The 24,166-nt window shown below is 35.3% G+C and overlaps 1 protein-coding gene across 3 annotated transcripts in view; it reads right to left on the bottom strand.

Moving 5' to 3' along the window:
• The window catches only part of PAWR (pro-apoptotic WT1 regulator), a 139,751-nt gene that overhangs the window by 26,946 nt on the left and 88,639 nt on the right, over nt 1-24,166 (bottom strand). For all 3 annotated transcript variants that reach the window (XR_006709467.1, XM_045466299.1, XM_045466300.1), the window contains exon 3: nt 15,501-15,535. Coding sequence is in view for 2 of the 3 variants with exons in the window: in XM_045466299.1 (XP_045322255.1) it covers nt 15,501-15,535 (35 nt within the window). In the remaining variant the exon portion in view is untranslated. The remainder of the gene's footprint in view (nt 1-15,500; nt 15,536-24,166) is intronic.

A 24,166-nucleotide genomic window follows, 5' to 3' on the forward strand; every position in this document is an offset into this window, starting at 1 on the left:
TGAAAAAGAAAAACTAAACTGAAAGTATCACAATTCCAGATCTCGAGTTATATTACAAATCGGTGGTAATTAAGACAGTATGGTACTAGCATTAAAAAAAAAAAAAAACATAGATCATTGGAATAGAATAGAAAACCCAGAAGTAAACCCACAATTATATGGTCAATTAATCTTTGACAAAGGAGGAAAGAACATACAATGGGAAAAAGACAATCTCTTCAACAAATGGTGTTGGGAAATTGGACAGCCACATGCAAAAGAATGAAACTAGACCACTTTCTTTCACCATACACAAAAAATAAACTCAAAATGGATTAAACACCTAAATGTGAAACCTGAAACCATAAAAACTCCTGAAGAGAGCACAAGCAGTAGTCTCTCAGACATCACCCATAGCAATAGTTTTCTAGATATGTCTCCTAAGGCAAAGGAAATAAAAGCAAAAATAAACTATTGGGACTACATCAAAATAAAAGGCCTCTGTACAGTGAAGGAAATAACAAAAGTAAAATACAGTCTACTGAATGGGAGGAGATATCTGCAAATGGCATATCAGATAAATGGCTAGTATCCAAAATACATAAAATATTTGTATAAATATATAAAGATGTGATACAACTCAATACCCCAAAAACAATCCAATTAAAAATGGGCAGAAGACATGAACGACATTTCTCCAAAGAAGACATAGAGATGGCCAATAGACACATAAAAAATACTCAACATCACTCATCATCAGGGAAATGCAAATGAAAACTACAATGAAATATCACCTCAAACCTGTCAGAATGACTAAAATCAACAACGCAAGAAACTACAAGTGTTGACAAGGATGTAGATAAACAGGAACCTTCTTGCACGATTGGTGGGAATGCAAACTCGTGCAGCCACTGTAGAAAATGGAATGGAGGTTCCTCAAAGAATTAAAACTAGAACTACCCTATGACCCTGGAGTCGCACTACTATTTACCCAAAAAATATGAAAACGCTAATTCAAAGGGATACGCACACCTCTATTTTTATTGCAGCATTATTTACAAAAGCCAAGATATGGAAGCCTATCAGGTGTCTATCAATAGATGAATGGATAAAGAGGACACATACAATAGAATATTATTCAACCACAAAACAAGAATGAAATCTTGCCAGTTGCAACAACATGGATAGAGCTGGAGGGTATAATGTTAGGCAAAGTAAGTCAGTCAGAGAAAGACAAATACCATATGATCTCACTCACATGTGGTATTTAAGAAACAAAACAAATAAGCAAAGGAAAAAAGAGAGGGGGGATGACAAACCAAGAAACAGACTCTTAAATATAGAGAACTGATGGTTACCAGAAAGGAGGTGGGTAGGGAGATGGGTGAAATAGGAGACTGGGTTGGGGGGGAGGGTCGCGCCTGGGGGGCTCAGTCAGTTAAGTGTCTGACTTCAGCTTAGGTCATGATCTTGCGGTTCGTGTGTTTGAACCCTGTGTCAGGCTCTGTGCTAACATGCCTGCTTCAGATTCTGTGTTTCCCACTCTCTCTGCCTCTCCCCTGCTTGCACTCTCTCTCTCTTTCAAAAATAAATATTTTAAAAAATGTGTTTTAAGAAATAGGGGGTGGGAATTAAAGAGTACACTTATGATGAAAAATAAATAAAATGATAAAATAAAACAAAAAACAAAAACCAATAAATGTAACCCATCACATCAAGGCTGACAAAGAAAAATCAAATGATCATACCAATAATGTAGAAAAAGTATATGACAAAACCCAATATCTATTCATGAAAAAAATTCTAGACAAAGTACAGAAGAGAATTTCCTCATCTTGATAAAGGATACCTACAAAAACCTACATCATACTAAGTGGTGAGACATTTGAAGCTACCCTGCTAAGACCAGGAACAAGGCCAGACTATCTTTCACCACTCCTTTTTTTTTTTAAGTTTGTTTATTTATTTTTTGAGAGAGAGGTAGAGAACACAAGCATCAGAGGGGTAGGGCAGGGGTGGGCAGAGGATCCAAAGCAGGTTCTGTGCTGATAGCAAAGAGTCAGATGTGGGACCAAAGTCGGACACTTAACTGACTGAGCCACCTGGGAGCCCTTCACCACTCCTTTTTAACATCTTGGAGGAAGTCCTAGCTAATGCAACAAAACAAGAAAAGGAAATAAAAGGTATACAGATTGGGAACACAAAAATAAAACTGTATTTGTTCACAGATGACATGACATCACTGTTTATATATAAAACCCAAAAGAATCAACAAAAAAATTCCTGGACCTAACAAACAATTATAGAAGGGTTGCAGGATACAAGTTTAATACACAAAAGTCAATCAATCACTTTCCTATATACAAGCAATAAACACATGGAGTTTGAAATTAAAAACACAATATATTTACATTAGCTCCCCTCAAAATGAAATACTTAGGCATAAATCTAATAAGAAAGTACTATATCTATAAGAGGGAAACTACAAAACTCTGATGAAAGAGATCAAAGAAAAACTAAATAAATGGAGAAATATTCTTAGCTAATGAACAGGAAAATTCAATATTGGCGAAGTGTCAATTCTTCCCAACTTGATCTATAGTCAATGCAAGCTCAAACAAAACCCCAGAAGTTATTTTGTAGAGACAAACTAATTCTAAATTTTACACAGGGAGGCAAAAAATCCAGAAAAGCTAACACAATACCGGAAAACAAAACTGGACGACTGGTTATACCCAACTTCAATACTTAACTATTAAGCTAGAGTAACCAATGCAGTGTGGTACTGTTGAAAGAATAAATAGAGCAATGGAACAGATAGAAAGCCTAGAAATAAACTCATAGAAATAACCCATGACTGATCTTTGACAAAAGATCAAAGGCAGTACAATGGAACAAAGATAAAACAGTCTTTTCAACAAATGCTGCTGGAACAACTAAACATCCACATGCATAAAATGAAAAATTAAGACAAAGACCTTATTATGCCTTTTATAAAAATCAACTCAAAATGGATAACGGACATAAATGTAAAATGCAAAACTTATATAAACCTTCTAGAAGATAACTAACATAGAAGAAAACCTAGAAAACCTTAGTTATGGAAAAGACTTTTAAAATTCAACACCAAAGGCAAAATCCATTAAAGAAATAGTTGATAGCCTGACTTCATTAAAATTAAAACTTTCTACTCTGTAAAAGAAAATGTTAAGAGAATGGGAAGACAAGCCACACTGAGAGAAAATACTTACAAAAAAACACACCTGATAAAGAACTATTATCCAAAATTTACAAAGAACTCTTAAAACTCAACAATAAACAACGCTATTAAAAAATAAGTCAAAGACCTTAATCGACACTTTATCAAAGATATGCAGATGGTAAATAAGTGTATGAAAAGATGTTCCATATTATGTCATCAGGGAAATCCAAATTAAAACAACAATGCACACCCATTAGAATGGCTAAAATCAGAAACAATGAAAACCCCAAACACTACTGAAGATTAGAGCAACAGGAACTCTCATTCACTGCTGGTAGAAATATAAAATTGTACAGCCACTTTGGGAGGCTGCTTGGCAGCTTCTTATAAAACTGAATCCACTCTTAACCACATGATCCATCAATCATGCTCCTTGGCATTTACCTGAAGAAACTGGAAGCTTAGGTCTGCACAAATATCTGCACAGGGATGTTTATAGCAGCTTTATTCATAATTCCCAAAATTTAGAAGCAAACACAATATCCTTTCATAGGTGAATGGACAGATAAACTGCGGTAGATCTGGAATATTACTCAGTGCTAAAAAGAACCTTAAGTGCATATTAGAAGTGAAAGAAGCCATATGAGAAGGCTATATAATGTACGATCTTAATTATATGACACTGTGGAAAAGGTCAAACTGTGGAGTAAGATCAGTAGTTTATAGGGGCTAGGGGGAGATTTAAAAGGGGGAAGGATAAACAGGTGGAGTACAGAGGACTTTCAGAGCAGTGAAAATACTCTGTATTATACCATAATGATGAACACATGTCATACATTTGTCCAAACCCACAAAATGTATAACACTAAGAGTGAGCCATAACGCAAACCATGCATTTTGGGTGATTATGGTGTAATATGGAAGTTTATCAACTTTAACAACCATGCCTCTCTGTTGGGGAATACTGATAATGGGAGAAGCTATGAATAAGAGGAGGCAAGGTATGTATTAAAAATCTCTATACCTTCCCCTCAGTTTTGCTGTTAATCTAAAAGAGCTCTAAAAATTTTGAGTTAAAAAAAAAATCACACAAGCACCATGGCACTTTAACTAATTAATCAATATCCTATTCAGAAAGGAGCCTACTAATTATGTACTTGGATGTGATAATGACAGTATCAAAATGCAATTCAATCTTCTAAGTGTTTACTCTCAAGTTCTGTTCTTATCTTTTCATAGGCTGATGACAAACAGTTCAAGGAGCACTTTAAGTAGCACTATGTATGCTAGAGAACATTTAAATTCAGACTTAAAAGAGGAATAAGAATGTGCAAATATCTACAAAGTGTACGTGGCCCATTTAAGAAACAGGAAAGTCCCATATGGCTAAGACTAAGGCATGAAATGTAAATATAGGCATGGTAAGATATGATGATAGAAAAGCAGGCAGGAAACCTGAAAGCTATTTTATGGAAGAATTTGAACTAATGGTCTCTAAATTTCATTCATTACATAACCATGTTTGGTATGTGTGTTTATTTACTGTTTTTATACTATTAATATAATCATATTATATAAAATCATATAATACATATACATCATTATACAAATATATAATATTGTAACATATTATATATATGTAAACTATTATGATTTACAATATACTCATACTATTAAATTATCATCTGTACAACAAAAAACAGAACCTAAAGGGATGAAAAGAATTTAAAATTTACATTTTAATTATTTATGATACAAAATTTTTTGTTTTCCCAAAACTGACTATAATATTTTTACTGAAAGTACAGGTGAATATGCTTCATTATTTCTTAGGATCTTATTTTAACATTTTGTGGTACAGAGATTCAAAGCACTAGCTCTAAGATCAGTTTGCATATTTGATCTTTAATGGCTGTCATAACAGAAAGAGATAACTTAAAATAAGAATTAAAAATTTTAAAACCTTTCACTTAAAACCCAAAATAAGCAGGTAAGAAAAGATCTGATTTTGTAGATTTTGCCAGCTGGACAATCATGTGATCATCTTTGCATTTATATACTTGGTTTGATATTTTTTTAAAATTCTACCCCCCAGATTTATTTTGTAAACATTAAACTGGATAATAATTCATGTATCCATTTAATGTACAAATTACAGTATTGTGCAGCATTCAGAAAGTGAACGAAACATGCATCCCTCAGGATATCTCCAGTAACAAATGACCATCTGACATATAAAGCAAGGGCATAATAAACAAACAGTACACAGTAATAGCTCTGAAGAAGAAATGTCATAGTGTTCTTAAGATTAAAAAGTAAATACAAAAGTTATAATATTTTCTTCCTACATATCAACATTATCTTGTGTATCACTCCACCTTGGAGTCTAGTTTAGACTTCATTTAAAGATCATAGGAAGTCATTAAAGCAGGTAAAATGAAAGAAGCATTCTAATAAAATGCACTGAAGAAAAAATTGGAGGTAGGGAGGTCAGTTTGGAGGCCATCAAAATAAACTATTTAAGAGATGCTGATGTCTTAGATTGGTGTGTTGGCACTGAAGATATATAAGTGATACAAACTCAATAAGTCTTGATAAATGACTGGATGTAGTTGATGTAGTGGGGGAAAATAAAACAAAGAAGGGTCATAAGCAACACTCAGATTTCTGGTTTCAGAGAAAGTGGATTCTGATGCCAACTACTGAAATTGACCAGGTTTCACAAGTTTACTTTTGAACATGCTGAGTTTGAGAAACTTCTGAGATATTCTAAGTTGTTGGTTATACAGGTAATAGAGCCAATGCTTGGGAGTCATCAGTATATGCACAGGTAGTAATGGAAGTCATTGAAGTAAAGGAAATTTCTGGCACAAATACACAGAACAAAAAGAGAATAAAGTTGAATACAGAGAGCTGAGTAACACCACCACATAAAGAACAAGTACAGGAAAGGAAGAACTACAAACAAAACTAGGAAATAGCAGCAAGGTGGTAGAAAGAAAATCAAGAGAGTAAGGTATCTCTGAAGTCATATCATTATAGAAGAGCATTAGAATCATTTTTAAAAAACTTTCCCCTTAAAATATTCAGTTACCTAAACCAACAACATTATTTGTGTAGAAATTACAATCCTGACAACCACAAACATCAAAACCTAGAAATATGGATATCCCTTAATAACTCTGTATCTGCCTGAGGTACAAGCTTAAAACAGTATTTCAGAAAATTTAAACAATTAACAATTTCTAAGATTCTTCATATTAGGCTTGCCAATACATAAATGATAGTATTATACAAATTCAAAACAAGGAATAATTATTAGGAAACAAAATCAGTGCTGTATCCCCATTATGTACTAGATCTGTAAGAAATACTGTCAAAACTGTGAATATTGTTAGTTGATCTTATTGCCAAATTTAGATCTGTGTACTTTAAAAACAAAGGCTTTCAACCTATTTTGAGGGACATATATGTACAGTGCAGAATACACAGAATAAAAGACTGTTTCATTAACTCCAAAAAGTCTGTAATACTCTACTCAGGAATGTTAACACAAATCTCTAACTAATATAATTCCAAAAAGAATCTCTTTTGCCCTTAGCTATAAAAAAATACTAACTATAATGTTCAGAAAAGGGAAAAGAATAAAGTATCATCAAAGATAAATACTTCCATTTTCTGAAAGTTTTTCCCCACTGGGAGTTTTCACATCTTTTGTGGTAAGTCTAGGGAGGTGTTATGTTGGGGAATAAAACACTGTTTTTCTAAAACTATCATGAGAACAAGATTGGCACAGTATTATAAGATTAGAGCTAGAGGAATTTTCCACTAAAGTAGGTATTTTAAGGCTTAGCAATTATAAGAAATACAAGACTTATGAGTAAAATCCCACTTTTAGAATGGGTATCAAGAATTTAGCAGTATTGGATAAACCATGAAACCCTTAAATAACCAACAAGTACATGATTGGCCTCCATATTTTTACCATGTTTCGCTATCTTATTCTCCCCCATCATTACTCCCACTCCTCATAACAGCCCCTTACTCTGTGTAGGTTTTCTCTTTCCTCTTCCTTTACACACGAGCGCACGTGCATACACACACACACACACACACACACAACTAAAGGTCAAAATAAAAACTCTCAGACTCTATTCAAACTATGATATATATTAATTATAGGAAATGAAAAATATAAATCAATTATCTCCAGTAATCCCACCAACCCAGAGATAATTGCCAATACATTTTACAACATAGTAGTTCTTAACCTTTTATACTCAGCTCCCTTTGAAAATCTATTGAAAAGATCTGTCCCAGATAAACAACAAATTATTTTACATAAATATTAGTTCATCAATAGATTTCAAGTTATAAACACCTGATCTATGTTATGAGACTTTGTTTTGTATCATACTTTGTAATATGTTCACCCTCTCCCCATTTAACATAAATAGGTAATTATTATCCTATATAATTAATAGTTTTCTACATCATCGGTTTAATGTCTGCATTATAACTATACTATATTAATTTTTGGCATATTAAGTAGAGTGAATTAACCTAAAGAGATAAAATATGACAACTATCTCACCATATATACCCAGTTGCTCAAATTTTACTACCTGAGGGATAGACAAAACAAATCCAGAAAACATTCTTCCAGATGTAAGTCACTGTACTTGGTAAAAACAGCTAAAATTATATGTGCTTCATTTTTATCTTAATGGGTGTGGGCGCCTGGATGGCTCAGTCATTAAGCATCTGACTTTGGCTCAGGTCATCATTTGTGATATCGGCTCGGTATCACCATTTGTGAGATCAAGCCCCGCTTCGGGTGAACCCCACTTTTCTCTTTCTCTTTCTCTCTCTCTACTCTCTCTCCATCTGCCCCTCCTAGATTCTCTCTCTGCCCCTCACTCACTTGTGCCCTCTCTCTCAAAAAAAAAAAAAAGAAAAAAATGTATCACCCAAACAGCCAAGCATACTACCTTGCATCTCACAACTATTCAAAACATATTTGATAAAACATCCATTTTATTTTTTTCAGAAAAGTCTTCAACTAAGCAATATGAAAAATGTCTATGTATTTATTAAGAGTAAATAGGAACCACAAAAAATTTACACATGAATGTTCCTAATACGTTCACATAGGCCAAAAAGTAGAAACACCCCAAATGTCCATCCTGTGATATTATCCAGGCAGGCTACAACACAGATAAATCTTGCAGACATAATGCTAAACGAAAGAAGCCAGACCAAAAGGCCACATATAGTATGACTTCATTTATATGCATTACGCAACATAGGCAAATCTATAAAAACACATAGCAGAGTACTGGTTGCTAAAGCTAAGGGGAAGGCGAAAATAGGGACTGGCCATTTCCTGGGTATGGGGTTTCCCTTTTTTTTTTTTTTTTTTTTTTTGGTGGAGAGTAGTTCTGGAACTAGATAGTGGTCATGGCTACACAACACTGTGTAAGTAAGTACTATCAACCACTGAATTGTACACTTTTAAACATCATGAACCATTTGAACTATATCTCAAAACTCTCTAAAAAAGAGATTAAATATGGAATAGCAAGTTCAGATTAGTGATCAATATCCAAGGAAATATAATACATAAAATGCACTTAAAAATGATACTGCACAAAATATTGTTACATAATTTCTCTTTCATGAATATAAAGATAACTTTAGATTTTGTTGGAACTGAAGATTATAAGAACAAAAGTTATTCTCCCATACTGCAGCCAAAGTAAAGACAGCTGAGGAGATTCTGTGAAATCTAAAGCCACTGAAGTGGAAGTTACTTTGCAAAAAGAACTATGTTAAACAAACAAACAAAAAAATCCAGTTACTGGTACTGTCCAGTTACTTGGGAGTCAAAATAAGCTAAATCAAACTCTGAAGCAAACATCTTACATTCTACCCATACTAGGCAAATTAACATTAACATAAGGTAAATCAACATATGTTGATAAAATCAACCAATTAGTATCTGTCTTATCTCACACAAGTCACTAAACTTCACTGTACCTCAGTTTGCTCATTTGTAAAATGAGTATAAAGAAACATTTCCCTCATAAGGGTGTTGGGAAAATTAACTGAATTAACATATAAGGAAAGTACTGTTAAGAGTGTATGGTACATAATAAATATTATGTAAATTTTAGCTAATAATATTTACAACATAGATAAAAGTTCACAAATCCATAAGGAAACAATTCAGTCCACAAAATGTACCAGTGTCTCAATTACTTTTAAATGATCATTTTTTGACATTCATGTCATTTGCAAGATCCATTAACCAGAAGAACCACAGTTAGAATACTGTATGCCTTACACCATTTGGTAAAATACAGAATATACTAATACAAAAATACGACATCTTGAGAAGGAATAGATTTCTTTAGAAACAAGTCCCAAGACGACTTGTTTCTCTTCAACTACCAAAAGATACCTTTCGTCTTTAGTCTGTAATTCTCACCTGCAAAGAATTTCGCTGATTGTTTTGGTTTGATCCCTGACCAACAAACCGAAGAAATTTCTGGTGACTCAGTGGTTCTCAAAACATAAGTGCAATCAAACAAGAACTACTGGTTTTAAAACAATGGTTATAAAGTTCTATTTAGAAAAAAGTTGCGACATCGTAAATCTTGCATGAAAATGGTTTCTGAATAAATTATTCACTTTCTAAACTTACATAGGTTCTATTCAATTTCCAATGAAAGAGTTTAAGAATCAAGTGACAAATAAAGGTTTGAACTTCTCTGTATATTAGCTCAAAAACAACAGATCTGAGATAATAAGAATTTGAGATATAGTATCTTTTAAAAGTGAGGCCTCTCTTTTTCACAGTAAGTGAAGTGTAAAAAGGAGAGTTATCTGAAATCAGATGGGAAGTTGTAACACCACACACGAATGGCTGTGGCTCATACGGAGGTAAGTTGGTAGATGTGTGACGTGTATATTTTGTGTATTCCTCCGTGGTTCAGTTGAGCTGGATAGTTTTCTATGTTTGCTTAGTGTTTCTGATGAACAAAATTGTGCATAAGCAAACATAAAATTTGTGTTATGGTCAAATTATTCCCTAATATATCAACTGGGACAAATTTTAGTTTTCAAAAACAAGTATTATAGCAGAACTGACTGTTAGAGAATGTTGGCTCTGAAGGAAAAGAATCATAGTCACATTTAATCCAAATAAAGAATAAGGGCAGCTGGTTGTCTCAGAGGAACATGCAACTCTTGATCCCGGGGTTATGAGTTTGAGCCCCATGTTGGATGTAGAGATTGCTTAAATAAATAAAAATAAAAAATAAAGAAATTATGGGTCACCAAAGCAGTTACAATGAGCAGTTCTGTACATCACTGAAAGGGAGAAAAGCAGAGAACGCTATTGATACTAGCCATTCTCTTTAAAACATAAAAGCTGAAGTAATATTAACTAAGCAGCACACCAGAATACAAAACTGTATGTCTATTATGCTCACAGTTAAACAAATAAAAAGCCTAAAGGGGCACCTGGGTGGCTCAATCGGTTAAGCGTCCGACTTCAGCTCAGGTCATGATCTCACAGTTTGTGAGTTCAAGCCCCGCGTCGGGCTCTGTGCTGACAGCTCAGAGCCTGGAACCTGCTTCAGATTCTGAGTCTCCCCTCTCTCTGCTCCTCCCATTCTCATTCTCTGTCTCTGTCTCTCAATAAAAAATAAACATTAAAAAAAATTTTTTTTAAAGCTACATAAATGAAACCTAAAATTAAGGTTACTAGAAAGGAGGATGACTTAGAAGCACTTATGACTTGGCACAATTACTTAATAAAGTAATTAATACTGAATTAAATATATTTGTGAAAACAAAACAACCAGTTAATTACTATGTGAGAACAAAACTTAGTATTTGTCTTAGCTTGTTTCCCATGTTTTTTAATCAGAACCATTCTTGATGGTTGAATTACTTAAATAAAAATGGTAAATTATACACCCTGATTAATCCTACCCATTGCAAGTCATTTTAGAACGGTCTTTTTTTTTGAAGTGTATGACAGTTTTATTTAGATATCATATTGAGCAGACTATCTATAAGCACACATCTAATAATCTGTCTTGCCTTTGAAAAAAAATCCTTGTTTTAACCAACACACTATGAACTTAACCAAGTAAGCATATTAACAAAGTCACACATTGAAAAAAAAAAAAAAAAGCCTACAAATACATGGCACTGACACTGATCCATCTTTCCTAAACCTTGAATTTCAGAAATTTCATTATCTCCACCTCCAAATAGTTTCTAAACATGTTTCAAAAAGGAAATTAGTCAGGGGGCGCCTGGGTGGCTCGGTCGATTAAGCAGCTGACTTTGGCCCTGGTCATGATCTCACGGTTCCTGAGGCTCTGTGCTGACAGCTCAGAGTCTGGAGCCTGTTTCAGACTCTGTATCTTCCTCTCTCTCTCTCTCTCTCTCTCTCTCTCTGCCCCTCCCCTGCTCGTACTCTGTCACACTCCCTCTCTTTTTCTTTCTTTCTGTTCTTTCAAGAACAAAAAAAAAAAAACAAAAAAAAAAAACGGGGGTGGGGGGGTTGAGGAAAACACTTAAAAAGAAAAAAAAGGAAATTAGTATCAGTTTTTAAGAGATGCTCTAGATAAACAAGTTGATTCAGTAAAATACAGCCTAACTAGATTGAGTGTGTAACAAACTCAGTGCTCAAAAAGTACATTCTTGATATTTGTAAGAAAAAATTACATATTAAATTCATAATTTATAACAGCACACATACAAACTAGTCTTGTGGGTTCTTGTATCTAATGATTTTCTAAGTGTATTCATTTTGAAAAAGAGAGAGAGAGAATGAATGAATGAATGAATCCCAAGCAGGCTCTGCACTGTCATCACAGAGCCCTACATGAGGGTCGAACTCACAAACCCCTACGTGAGGCTCGAACTCACAAACCCATGAGATAATGACCTGAGCTAAAATCAAGAGATGGATGCTTAACCAACAACCGAGCCACCCAGGCATCCCTGTAATGATTTTTTAAGAGTTTGTCTAGCTGTGTACAGGAGATAAGTTATTTGATGTACTGAAAATATTTTCTAACATATGAGGTCAAATTTCTAATCTTTAGCCATTCTTCCTTTTTTTAAATCCTCATTAGTCGGCAGACACAAATCACCAAGGAACATCCATTCCCTAGTCATTGCTACAACTTGCTGACAAATTAATGAAAGTAACGAACTATTGATGCACAATTTAACAAATTCCTCTAGATAAGGAATTGATAATTTCAGATACAGATCTTGAGTTTTATGTTTAGTTTTATTTTTTTAGTATTTTTTTCTTTTTAGACAGTATTCAAACAACGAGTTGCTGTAAGTCAGTGAATAATGACTAGAAGCTTTTAAGAATGTATGTTTTTTTTTTTTTTTTTTTTTAATTTTTTTTTTTCAACTTTTATTTATTTTTGGGACAGAGAGAGACAGAGCATGAACGGGGGAGGGGCAGAGAGAGAGGGAGACACAGAATCGGAAACAGGCTCCAGGCTCTGAGCCATCAGCCCAGAGCCCGACGCGGGGCTCGAACTCACGGACCGCGAGATCGTGACCTGGCTGAAGTCGGACGCTTAACCGACTGCGCCACCCAGGCGCCCCAAGAATGTATGTTTTATAACAATATTAAACAGGGCTAAACCTTTTTTTTTTTTTTTTTTTTTAAATTTTTTTTTTTTTTCAACGTTTATTTATTTTTGGGACAGAGAGAGACAGAGCATGAACGGGGGAGGGGCAGAGAGAGAGGGAGACACAGAATCGGAAACAGGCTCCAGGCTCTGAGCCATCAGCCCAGAGCCCGACGCGGGGCTCGAACTCACAGACCGCGAGATCGTGACCTGGCTGAAGTCGGACGCTTAACCGACTGCGCCACCCAGGCGCCCCAGGGCTAAACCTTTGAAAGCTGAAAAGTAACAAAACATGCTCTAGGTAACAAAAATAACAAAAGTACCAATGCAGGAATAGGTCCCAAGTAAAATGATCTAAAAAGCTTATAATAAACACATACATGATGGAAAACCAATTTTCTTCCTGATTTAACACAATGATACATAAAGTTTTTGATGAGTATTTATAAGAAAATTATTCCCTTGTTGATTCTACTTAACACTAATCTGAAAAGTATCAATTATAATTCAATGTTTATTATTTAATAAATAAATACTTATACATTTGTTAAGTTACTGAAGTTTATCTTTATTCCCCAAACCAAAAACTAATGGTAAATTTTTTTTTGGTTTAAGGTAGCCTGAAAATACACCAAATCAGAGCTATTTGGCAATAATTTCTGGCAAAAGAAAAGATTTCCAGTTTAAGCTATTCATGTTAAGTAGAAATTATTAAGCCATGTATAAATGTTAGAAGCTTAGAGGCACCTGGGTGGCTCAGTTGGTTAAGTGTCTGACTCTTGATTTTGGCTCAGGTCATGATCTCACATTCATGAGTTCAGGCCCTGCATCAGACTCTATGCTGGCAGTGCAGAGCCTATTTGGGATTTTCTCTCTCTCCCTCTCTCTTTCTGCCCCTACCCTGCTCATGCTCTTGTGCGTGCTCTCTCTCTAAAAATAAAATATTTTTTTTAAAATGTCAGAAGCTAAAAGGAAGCACAGGTTTCATTATACCTAAATCAAAATTACTCAGAAATGAAAATTAAAGAAGCAGTAACAAACATAGTTCACCTGAGACAGTTTCAGACCTACTTAATTCGATTACTGATTATCTTGGCCTTACTCCTTTCTACCACTAATAGATATTATGGCCCATAGTAAAACTTAAAAATTAAATTTTAGGGGTGCCTAGATGGCTCAGTCAGTTGAGGATTGAACTAACTCTTGATTTCAGCTCCGGTCCTGATCTCATGGTTCGTGAGTTTGAGCCCCATGTGAGGCTCCTTGCTGATAGCACAGACACGGAAGCCTGCTTGGGATTCTCTCGCTCTCCCTCTCTCTATGCCACCCCCCACACCACACTCACGTGCTCTCTCTCTCTCAAAACAAATAAACAAAAAAAATTTTATTTATTCAATTTGTGTATTTATTTATATGTATTAAAATTAAAGTTCCTCTTAATCAATGTTTTAGTTTAGATGGAATGTAATAACCAAAACTTTCAACAAAATACTTTAAACTTTACCATACAAATAGAGGAAATAAAAGGTTTTATATGTATGAATTTAAGTAGATGGTACAAGCACGTGTGTTCTGAAGTTAGGTTGTCGGAGTTCAAATCTAGACTCTACTGTTAACTAGCTTTGTACCCCTGTGAAATTATTCTACCTCTTGAACCCTACTTCCCTCATCTACAAAACGAACATAAATACTATACCTACTGTACCTATCTTTTAAGATAATTGTCAGAATTGAATGCGAGATTTCTATGTAAAGCACCTTGGACATTATAAACACTTGATAAGGTCTACCATGACTCTATGATTGTTTGCACATGTATGACCACATCTTCTGTAATCTTTACGACTTCAACAGGGAAAAAGGAAGCTAATAGCCCAAGAATCTCCATTAAACAACTTCTCATATCTAATTTTGCTTTTCTTCCTATACAGGTACATACACACTCAAACACATTTTCTGGTAAAAGCAACGCTCATTGTGCAGAGGACTTGGTATGGTCTGAATGTTTTAAGATCCCCCCAAATTCGTATGTTGAAATCCTCATTTACATGGTAATATTAGGAAAGTGGGGTCTTTTCGCAAGTGCTTAGGTCACAAAGGTGGAGACTTCATGGATGAAATTAGTTCTCTGATAAAAGAGACCTGAGAGAGCTCCTGGGCTCCTTCTACCACACTAAGGACAAGACAAGTAGTTGTTAGTCTAAAACCCAGAAGAGGGCCTTCACCAGAACCTGACCTTGCTGGCTCTCTGATCTCTTACTTCCAGCCTCCGGAACTATGAGAAAAGTAGTTTCTGTTTAAGCCATCCTTTCTATGGTGTTGTATTATGGCAGTCCAAGCTAATAAAGATAGTATAAGTATTTTCAATGTTCAAATATATAAGGGAAACTGATTCTAAGTTTTTATTTTGCTAATTTCATCAGTCCCATACAAATCCATGGTATGTACAGTTTTCCAAGACAGCAGGGTATCTCAGAATAAATCATGGTCAGACAGAAAGGACTATACTCCCACCTACAAATGTAATTTCTTAAGAGCATGATATTAAGGTTTCTTATTTTTCAACAAGGTGTTTGAAAGAGTTCTAGTTAGTTAAGCCATGTCTAACTATATGTTGTAGGTCAAAACTTAAGGATTCTTACCTTTTATATCTGCCTGAAACTGTTCTAGATGGCTCCTGTAAAGTAAAAATAACGACATCAGTTTGGGTGTGTGTGCAAGAACACAATTCCAGATTATATAAATCAGTTAATCATGTCTAATTTTGAAAGAAACTAATATGGAACAAATATCAATACTTTTAAAAATTCACAATGCTGGTCAGACTAAACAAGACTCTACATCTGATTTTTCAGACAAAACCATTCACTTTTTTAAAAGTGTATTTTTAATTTTTAAGATTAAATTTTGAAGATTTTTAAAACTCAGAAAATGGAAAAAGTAAGCATCATTCATCAACCCATCAACTTTTTTTTGGAAGCCAATAAGCATTAAGAACACAATTAGAATCATATACATCTCCCTCCACTTTTTTTTTTTTGCCCTCGATTAAAAAAAAATTCACCACATACATATAATGATTAATGCCTATTTTCAAAGACACCTAAAAATAAAAAGTAAGAAAGTATAATCAGCATAAAAGCTGATGGTAAGCTATCTAAAAGAAAGGTTGCTGAAAGTTAACATTAACCATTGAGGTGGGGAAATTATTACCTTGCAAATAACCAGGCATTTTTCTGTTCAATCTTTTAATAACTCAGGCTCTTCAAATATTTTTTGCAATTTCATTTTAATAAAACCAGTCAAAATGAAATGAGTCGTTTTAAAAATTGTTAATTCTTTTCTTCTAGTTATCATTAAAAATCTCCAAGAGAGACTCTACAGTAAAGAACAAATGATGTTAAAATCAGAGAATAAGCTCCCTTTATAAAATGACTAGATTCCAGACTAAAACAGCAAATACTGATTGCATGGTATAATAAAGGACATTATACAGTACAGCAAACCATATGGTTAACAGTAAGATTTAGATCCAAGTTCCAACCAGACAGGCTTCAGTAGCTATGAGACTATGGGTAAGTTGTGTTTTTGTTGTTGTTGTTGTTGTTGTTGTTTTTTAATGTCTATTCGTTTTTGACAGAGACAGAGCATGAGCGGGGGAGGGGCAGAGAGAGAGGGAGACACAGAATCTGAAGCAGGCTCCAGGCTCTGAGCTGTCAGCACAAAGCCCAATGTGGAGCTCAAAGCTCAAGTCAGAGGCTTAACTGACTGAGCCGTCCAGGCATCCATGGCTAAGTTTTTAAACTTCTATCAGTCTCAGTTTCTCATCTCTAAAATAGGAGTAACATTGTGTATTTTATTAGATTATTGGGGATTAAAGGACATGAATGAACAAAAATTTGCACAACTCCTTTACAATAGGCTTACAATTTATATTCCACAACTAAGACTTTTTTTAAGCAGGAATATGAAAAAATCTTTACTAACTTTTCTATGTGGAATTTCAATAAATCTGTCTCAATTATTCCAAGTCAGTATATTCCCATTAGGAAAGCTTAAACTGCTTATTTGAATATGTTTACCTCAACTTTTCATGTATGGCATACGTCTTATTTTCTGGAAGATAGGGATTCCCACCTTTGAGTCTTTTTCCTCCGAAACCTCAGCTCAAATAATATACAATCAATATGTATGGACAATGTATGGAAATAACTCCCCTAATAATGTGACACTACAGAAAAGTACCTCTTTGGAATTTACCAGTTGCAGAAAATAACCAGGGGACAGACAGATACTAGAAGTGTCCATATGCATGAGTTTGACCCCTTACCAGGATTACCTCTGGAGAAGCCATGCTTTGACAGTTGGTTTGAAGATATTTTAACTCTCCTTTGGGCATCAGATGTTTTTACAAGAAGGGACTGTAACAAAGCTTAGCAAGTAAACTTTCTCGAAAGAGTCTTTTATCTGTTTGTCATTAAAGTGGCAGTTCCTAAAGACGGGGCAGAGTATTTGTACCTTATACGTCAAACATGTAAAACAAATCTTCTCTGAAAATATCTCTAACAAATAACAACAAAGAATATACTTTATAAAACCTAGTTTTAACATTATTTTTGAAACCAAAATAACTAGGTTAAAATGTTTAGTCACTGGTTATTTAGATAAAGTAGAAAGAAATACTAAGCTTATGTGTATCCATTTAAAGTACCTTTTATGGAATGTAGATGATAATGATTTCATATGAAACTTTTACCCCTAAAGTTTCACAAACAGTATTCAACATTTTTTATTAATCTTTCTCTTTATTTATTTATTTTGGGAGAGAGAAAGTATGAGCGGGGGGAGGGGCAGACAGGGAGGGAGAGAGAATCCCAAGCAGGCTCAGCACTGTCAGTGCAGAGCCCGATGCAGGGCTCGAACTCAAGAATCACAAGACTGAGACCTGAGCTAAAATCAAGAGCCAGATGCTTAACCAACCATATCACTCGGGCACCTCACTCAACTAACATTTCGTAAAGGTTTTCATTTATAAATTTCCCTAATCTTACTCTACACGAACTAAAACTAACACACAACATTAAATGATGTCTAAATATGCATTAGGAAAAAAATGCTAATAATGCCATAGGTTCCAAAACAACACCTTTCTCTCATTTTGGTTATAATTGAAATATTTTAAAAGATGACATCAGCTTGATTATCCAGACTACCTTTCACTGAAATGGAGTAAGCAGAATTGCTAAATGAGAATAGCCTTTACTGGATTTACTGATTTGTGGGTTACTGATAGATTGATTGAAATGATAGGAACAAGATTACAATAAATAATATTTCTGAAGTTTAACATAATCATTTTCCTTAATACTTTTGGTAAAACTCTGACTAATAACAGATTTAGAGTAGAATTTTAACAAATGTAGAAATATGAAATGAAGATTGTTTTCAGCAACAGTATGGTGGCATTATACTAATTTTATATTTTGACCCAATTATAAATGACTTAAAGTCAGGATCAAACAAGTTTCCAATTAAGTATACTAACAGAAGTTGTATAATATCGGTTTTCTATATTTCTTGCAGCATTTTTTTTTAACAACTAGTCACTTGAAACATATCTCAATTAAGTTTCACACAGTATTTTCTAAATTATTTTATGTTTCTTTATTTTTGAGAGGCAGAGAGAGACAGAGCATGAGTAGGAGAGGGGCAGAGAGAGAGGGAGACACAGAATCCGAAGCAGGCTCCAGGCTCTGAGCTGTCAGCACAGAGCCCAATGCGGGCCTCGAACCCACGAACTGTGGGATGACGACCTGAGCCAAAGTCAGACACTCAACTGACTGAGCCACGCAGGCGCCCCTCACACAGTATTTTCTATGCAGCTAGTTTGGTGCAATTGATAAAATCAGAACCTGATCAAATTGTTCCATGTTCATGTCAAGATCTGTAAACAATTAGAATTTAAGCTTATTTCTATATATCTATTTTTTCAATAGTTAGATTCTGAAACAGACAGAACACACTTAAACTTATCATTATTACTTTTTTGTTGTTGATGTTGTTGTTACAGTGAGACAGAATGATAGCGAGACACAGAGGGAGAGAGAGAATCTTAGGCAGGCTCCATGCTCAGTGCAGAGCCCGACACAGGGCTCAAACCCACAACCCTGGGATCAAGACCTGAGCCAAAATCAAGAATCAGATGCTCAACCAACTGAGCCACCCAAGCACCCAAAGCTTATTCTTTATTGGTAGATTTAAATAGGGTCTTTTATTAGATTACACATTTTGTAGCTAAATGTTACTTCACGGTAATTCTAGTAATCAAATTACATTCCTTCATAATGGAATGTTTCTCAAAATGGATAGACTATATTTGTATGAGAACTAGTATAGAAGAAGAAATTGGGAGGAGTGGTAGCCTGCTTCTCGTGTGTGTATTCAAGACGGACAATTACAGATGCAGTTTAAAGTAATCTCTAAAACTCTTGCCAAAAAGAGAAAATATTAGAAAAAAACAAAATCAAGAGCAGGGATCCTCTTTTATAATTTAAAAATTACAATAATTTTTTAATGTTTATTTATCTTTGAGAGACAGAGAGAGAGAGAGAGAGTGCAAGCCAGGGAAAGGTAGAGAAGGAGAGGGAGACAGAGGATCCAAAGCGGGCTCTGCACTGACAGCAGAGAGCCCAATGCAGGGCTTGAACTCATGAACCATGAGAACATGACCTGAACCAAAGTCAGATGCTCAACCACTGAGCCACCCAGGCACCCTTAAAATTATAATAATTTTAAAACGGAAAATGCTTGATGTTTTTTACACATTAATACTCTACGCAAATGTAAACTTCACCTCAGATTTGTTAACTAGAAGCCTCTATATTTCTGTGGCAACAAAGAACAACTCAATAATTACTACACCTATTAAAGTTGACAATTCCAGTCTAAATGGGGGGAAGGGTGTGGAGGAGAAATACCAGTATCATTGAAATGACTTGTAAAAAAAACAACTGCTAAGACTGACATTGGTCTTAAAAGTTTCAAAGACTATGTAATTAGACCTTCCGGTAACCTCAAAGCCTGTTACACAACTGATTTAAAATAATACTTTGTCTGAAATAATCTTCCTTGCAATGGGATGGTTTATATTACTACAGGGAAGGAGAAAGACCTATATAGAGCTTAGAAAATGTTGGCAAGGCACCAACTGTTTGTGTAAGTTTAAATAAGACATTCTTGCTTCAGTTAAGCTTAGAATGGTCACTAAGGAAATCCCACGAATTGTCTTTACAGGTGCACTGGCAGATCAGAACTTGTAAAGTATAAACAAATATAAAAGCATGTGTGAAATATGATCAGAGAAATACAAGCCCAACTAAATATAGCAAAATAATACTAAAGTTATTCAAACAAACTAATTAATGACAAAGCCATAGCTCTCAATAAAATTATGGCATAACATGCTAACTGGCCCTCAGGACTAAATTAAAGTAGCTATACTGGTATATGTAATGTAGCAAGATACGCTGCTGAGGATGAATGCAGAACAAAGTATCTGTAATGTATAATTGATAAAACAGTAAGAAAAATGACAAAACAAGAACTTTATCAAATTAACAAAGATTAAAACAGGAAAAACTCATCATTCCCCTTCTTTTTCTGAATGATTCAGTCCTAAAGCCATTAGATACGGCAGAGCTAGATAGGGAGGAAACAGTGCCCCAAACCAGGCAATCAGAAGACTGGAGCCCTACATGAAGAAGAAAAGTCTCCAAGGAGAAGCAACCCAGCATGAGGTCTCAGAGTCTGAACATGAACAAAGAAAGACCCTAGGAAGGGCAGCCTATCACAGGATGACAGAAGCTAAGCAGGGTAAGGAAGGAATCCTGGGGAGTGGAAGAGGAGGGGTGATCTAGGGCAGCGAGTCACAACTCAAGCAGGATAGAGAGGGCATCCAGGATGCCCAAGCCTAAAGAGTGTCAGCAGAGTGTTCATGCACAAGGAAAGCCAACATGGGATATCAGCAGAACCCACTTGTGGTGAGGAGGGCATTAATACAGGCAAAGGGTGGCAATGAGAGATAGGTTACATACAAGGGATTGAACAAATAAGAAAACATTACAGATAATGGGAAGCAAGTTTCTCGATGTTTGTTTCTCACAAAAGAGAGTTACAAATACTAGAATAAAACCCTATGAGATTAGAATTGAAAGTTATCAGTATAAATTCATTTCAGTATCTACCCAGATAGGTGTAAGTAGGTAGCCAGACAGAAGACAAAATAGATATGTACACATATGTATGTATATATAGATATACACATATTTTGTAGTCTATACTCAGAGAGGGACCAGGAATGGTGACACTTCAATAACATAAACATACCTACAGTGCATATCTTGCCTTCAAAATATTTTCCAGTAAAAGGAATCAGAGCTCCTTGGCTTCTTAAAGAAATAGCTGCTTCTAAGGTTGGTGTAGGAAAGTTAAAGATGAGCCTGTAATATCATATTATGCCAAGGAAGTATTCCAATTCCAAGAATGGAGAAGTGGCAAAGGATACAAAAGTTCAAATGAGCTCCCAGTGGCAAAATATGGGATAATTTGATCAAAATAAATGATGATGGTGTGACAGGCAGAATAACGACCCTCAAAAACGTCTAGGTCTTAAACCTGTAATCTTCAAACATATTAGGTTATGTGGCAAAGGGAAATTAAGGCCGATAATCAACAACCCTAAATAGGAAGATTATCCTAGATTATCTCATAGGCCCAACTATGTCTTAAACCCTGTAACTTTCAAACCTATTAGGTTATACGGCAAAGGGAAATTAAGGTTGCTAATCAACAACCCTAAATAGGAAGATTATCCTAGATTATCTGATAGCCCAACGTAATCACAAGGGTTATTAAAAGTGGAAGACAGCCCCCCTTCGGGTGAGCCGTGCTTCTCTCTCTCTTTTTCTCTCCCTTTCTCTCTCTCTGTCTCTCCTGGGATTCTCTTTTTCTCTGCCCCTTGCTCACTTATGCCCCCCCCTCAAAAAGAAAAGGGAGGGGGAGACAGGGGCAGAAGAAAGTCAGAGGAAGATACGACTAAGAAGAATGGTCAGAAAGAAGACATCCAGATGGCTAACACATGAAAAAATGCTCAACATCACTCATCATGAGGGAAATACAAATTAAAAACCACAATGAGATACCACCTAACACCTGTCAGAATGGCTAAAGTTAACAACTCAGGCAACAACATATGTTGGCGAGGATGCGGAGAAAGAGGAACCCTTTTGCACTGCTGGTGGGAATGCAAACTGGTACAGCCACTCTGGAAAAAAGTATGGAGGTTCCTCAAAGAATTAAAAATAGAACTACCCTATGACCCAGCAATTGCACTGCTAGGTTATTTATCCAAAGGATACAGGTGTGCTGTTTCAAAGGGGCACATGCACCCCAATGTATTTTATAGCAGCACCATCAACAATAGCCAAAGTATGGAAAGAGCCCAAACGTCCATTGACGGATGAATGGATAAAGAAGATGTGGTATATACATACAATGGAGCATTACTCGGCAATCAAAATGAAATCTTGCCATCTGCAACAACATGGATAGAACGGGAGAGTATTATGCTAATTAAAACTAAGTCAGTCAGAGAAAGACAAATATCATATGACTTCACTCGTATGTGGAATTTAAGATATAAAACAGATGAACATAAGGGAAGGGAAGCAAAAATAATATAAAAACAGGGAAGGGGCCAAACCATAAGAGACTCTTAAATACGGAGAACAAACTGAGGGTTGCTGGAGGGGTTGTGGGTGGGAGGATGAGCTGAATGGGCAAGAGGGATTAAGGAGGGCACTTGGTGCTTTAGCACTAGGTGTTATATGTAGGGGATGAATCACTGGATTCTACTCCTGCAATCATTATTGCAATATTTGCTAACTTGGATGTAAATTAAAAAAAAAAAAAAAGAGGGGCGCCTGGGTGGCGCAGTCGGTTAAGCGTCCGACTTCAGCCAGGTCACAATCTCGCAGTCCATGAGTTCGAGCCCCGCGTCAGGCTCTGGGCTGATGGCTCAGAGCCTGGAGCCTGTTTCCGATTCTGTGTCTCCCTCTCTCTCTGCCCCTCCCCCGTTCATGCTTTGTCTCTCTCTGTCCCAAAAATAAATAAACGTTGAAAAAAAAAATTAAAAAAAAAAAAAAAAGATAAGCAAAAATAAAATAAACTACACTTACAATTTAGCAACCGAGAAAACTACTGTAATACCTTGCAGATTTTTTAACATACACATATATGTGTAATATATATGTAAACACATACATAGTATATATTCACATTTTTAAATAAAAATAGGATCATATTGTATTTTTAAAAAGGAAGAAAGGTCAGAATGACAAAATGTAGGAAGTACTCAACCCACCGCTGTTGGCTTTGATGGAAGAAGGAAGAACATTGGAAAAGGCAAGGAAGTGGATTCCCTAGAGCCTCCAAAGAGAAATGCAGCCCTAATTTAAGCCCTTGAAGTCGTTGATTTTAGTCCTTGATTTTGGCCAACGAGACCCATGTAGGGCTTGCAATTACAAAGCTGTAAGATGATAAATTTGTACTATTTTTAAGATAAGTTTGTAGTAATTTGTTACAACAGCACTAGAAAACTAGTACAGACAGTAACAGGGTATAACCCATCAGATAAAATAAGTAATAGTGAGTCAATACAGATATACAGATATAAATACAGAAAGGTGATAGAAAGTTTAAAGAATTAAGGTATCTATATGGTTCAAAGTATCCACAAAATACTTATTAAGAAAGGGAAAGTGAAGCCTGAAAATCACATGACCAGAATGATCAGCAGTAGCAATGGGACAAATTACAATTATGTGCCACCTGATAGGATACACAATGAGAAGAATATAGCATCAATTCTGTGATATTCCTGACAAAGATCTATAACTTGAATCTAATTATGCGTAAACATTAGGTAACCCAAACTGAAGGATATATCATAAAATAACTGACCTATAATCTTTTAAAGTGTTAAGATTAAGAAAGAGTCACTATGGAACTGTTTCAGAGTGAAGGAAACTAAAGAGGTAACAGCAACTAAATGCAACACATGATTCTGAATTAGATCCTTCTGCTATACTTAGAACATCATTGGGACAACTGGTCAAACCTGAATAAGATCTAAATATCAGATGGCAAGAATGTGTCATTTTTAATTTTCTATTTTTATTTTTTAATGTTTACTTTTTGAGAGAGACAAAGAGAATGAGGGGCAGAGAGAGAAGGGGACAGAAAATCCAAA

The sequence above is a fragment of the Leopardus geoffroyi genome, chromosome B4 (genome assembly GCF_018350155.1).
Source record: "Leopardus geoffroyi isolate Oge1 chromosome B4, O.geoffroyi_Oge1_pat1.0, whole genome shotgun sequence".
Lineage (NCBI taxonomy): Eukaryota > Metazoa > Chordata > Mammalia > Carnivora > Felidae > Leopardus > Leopardus geoffroyi.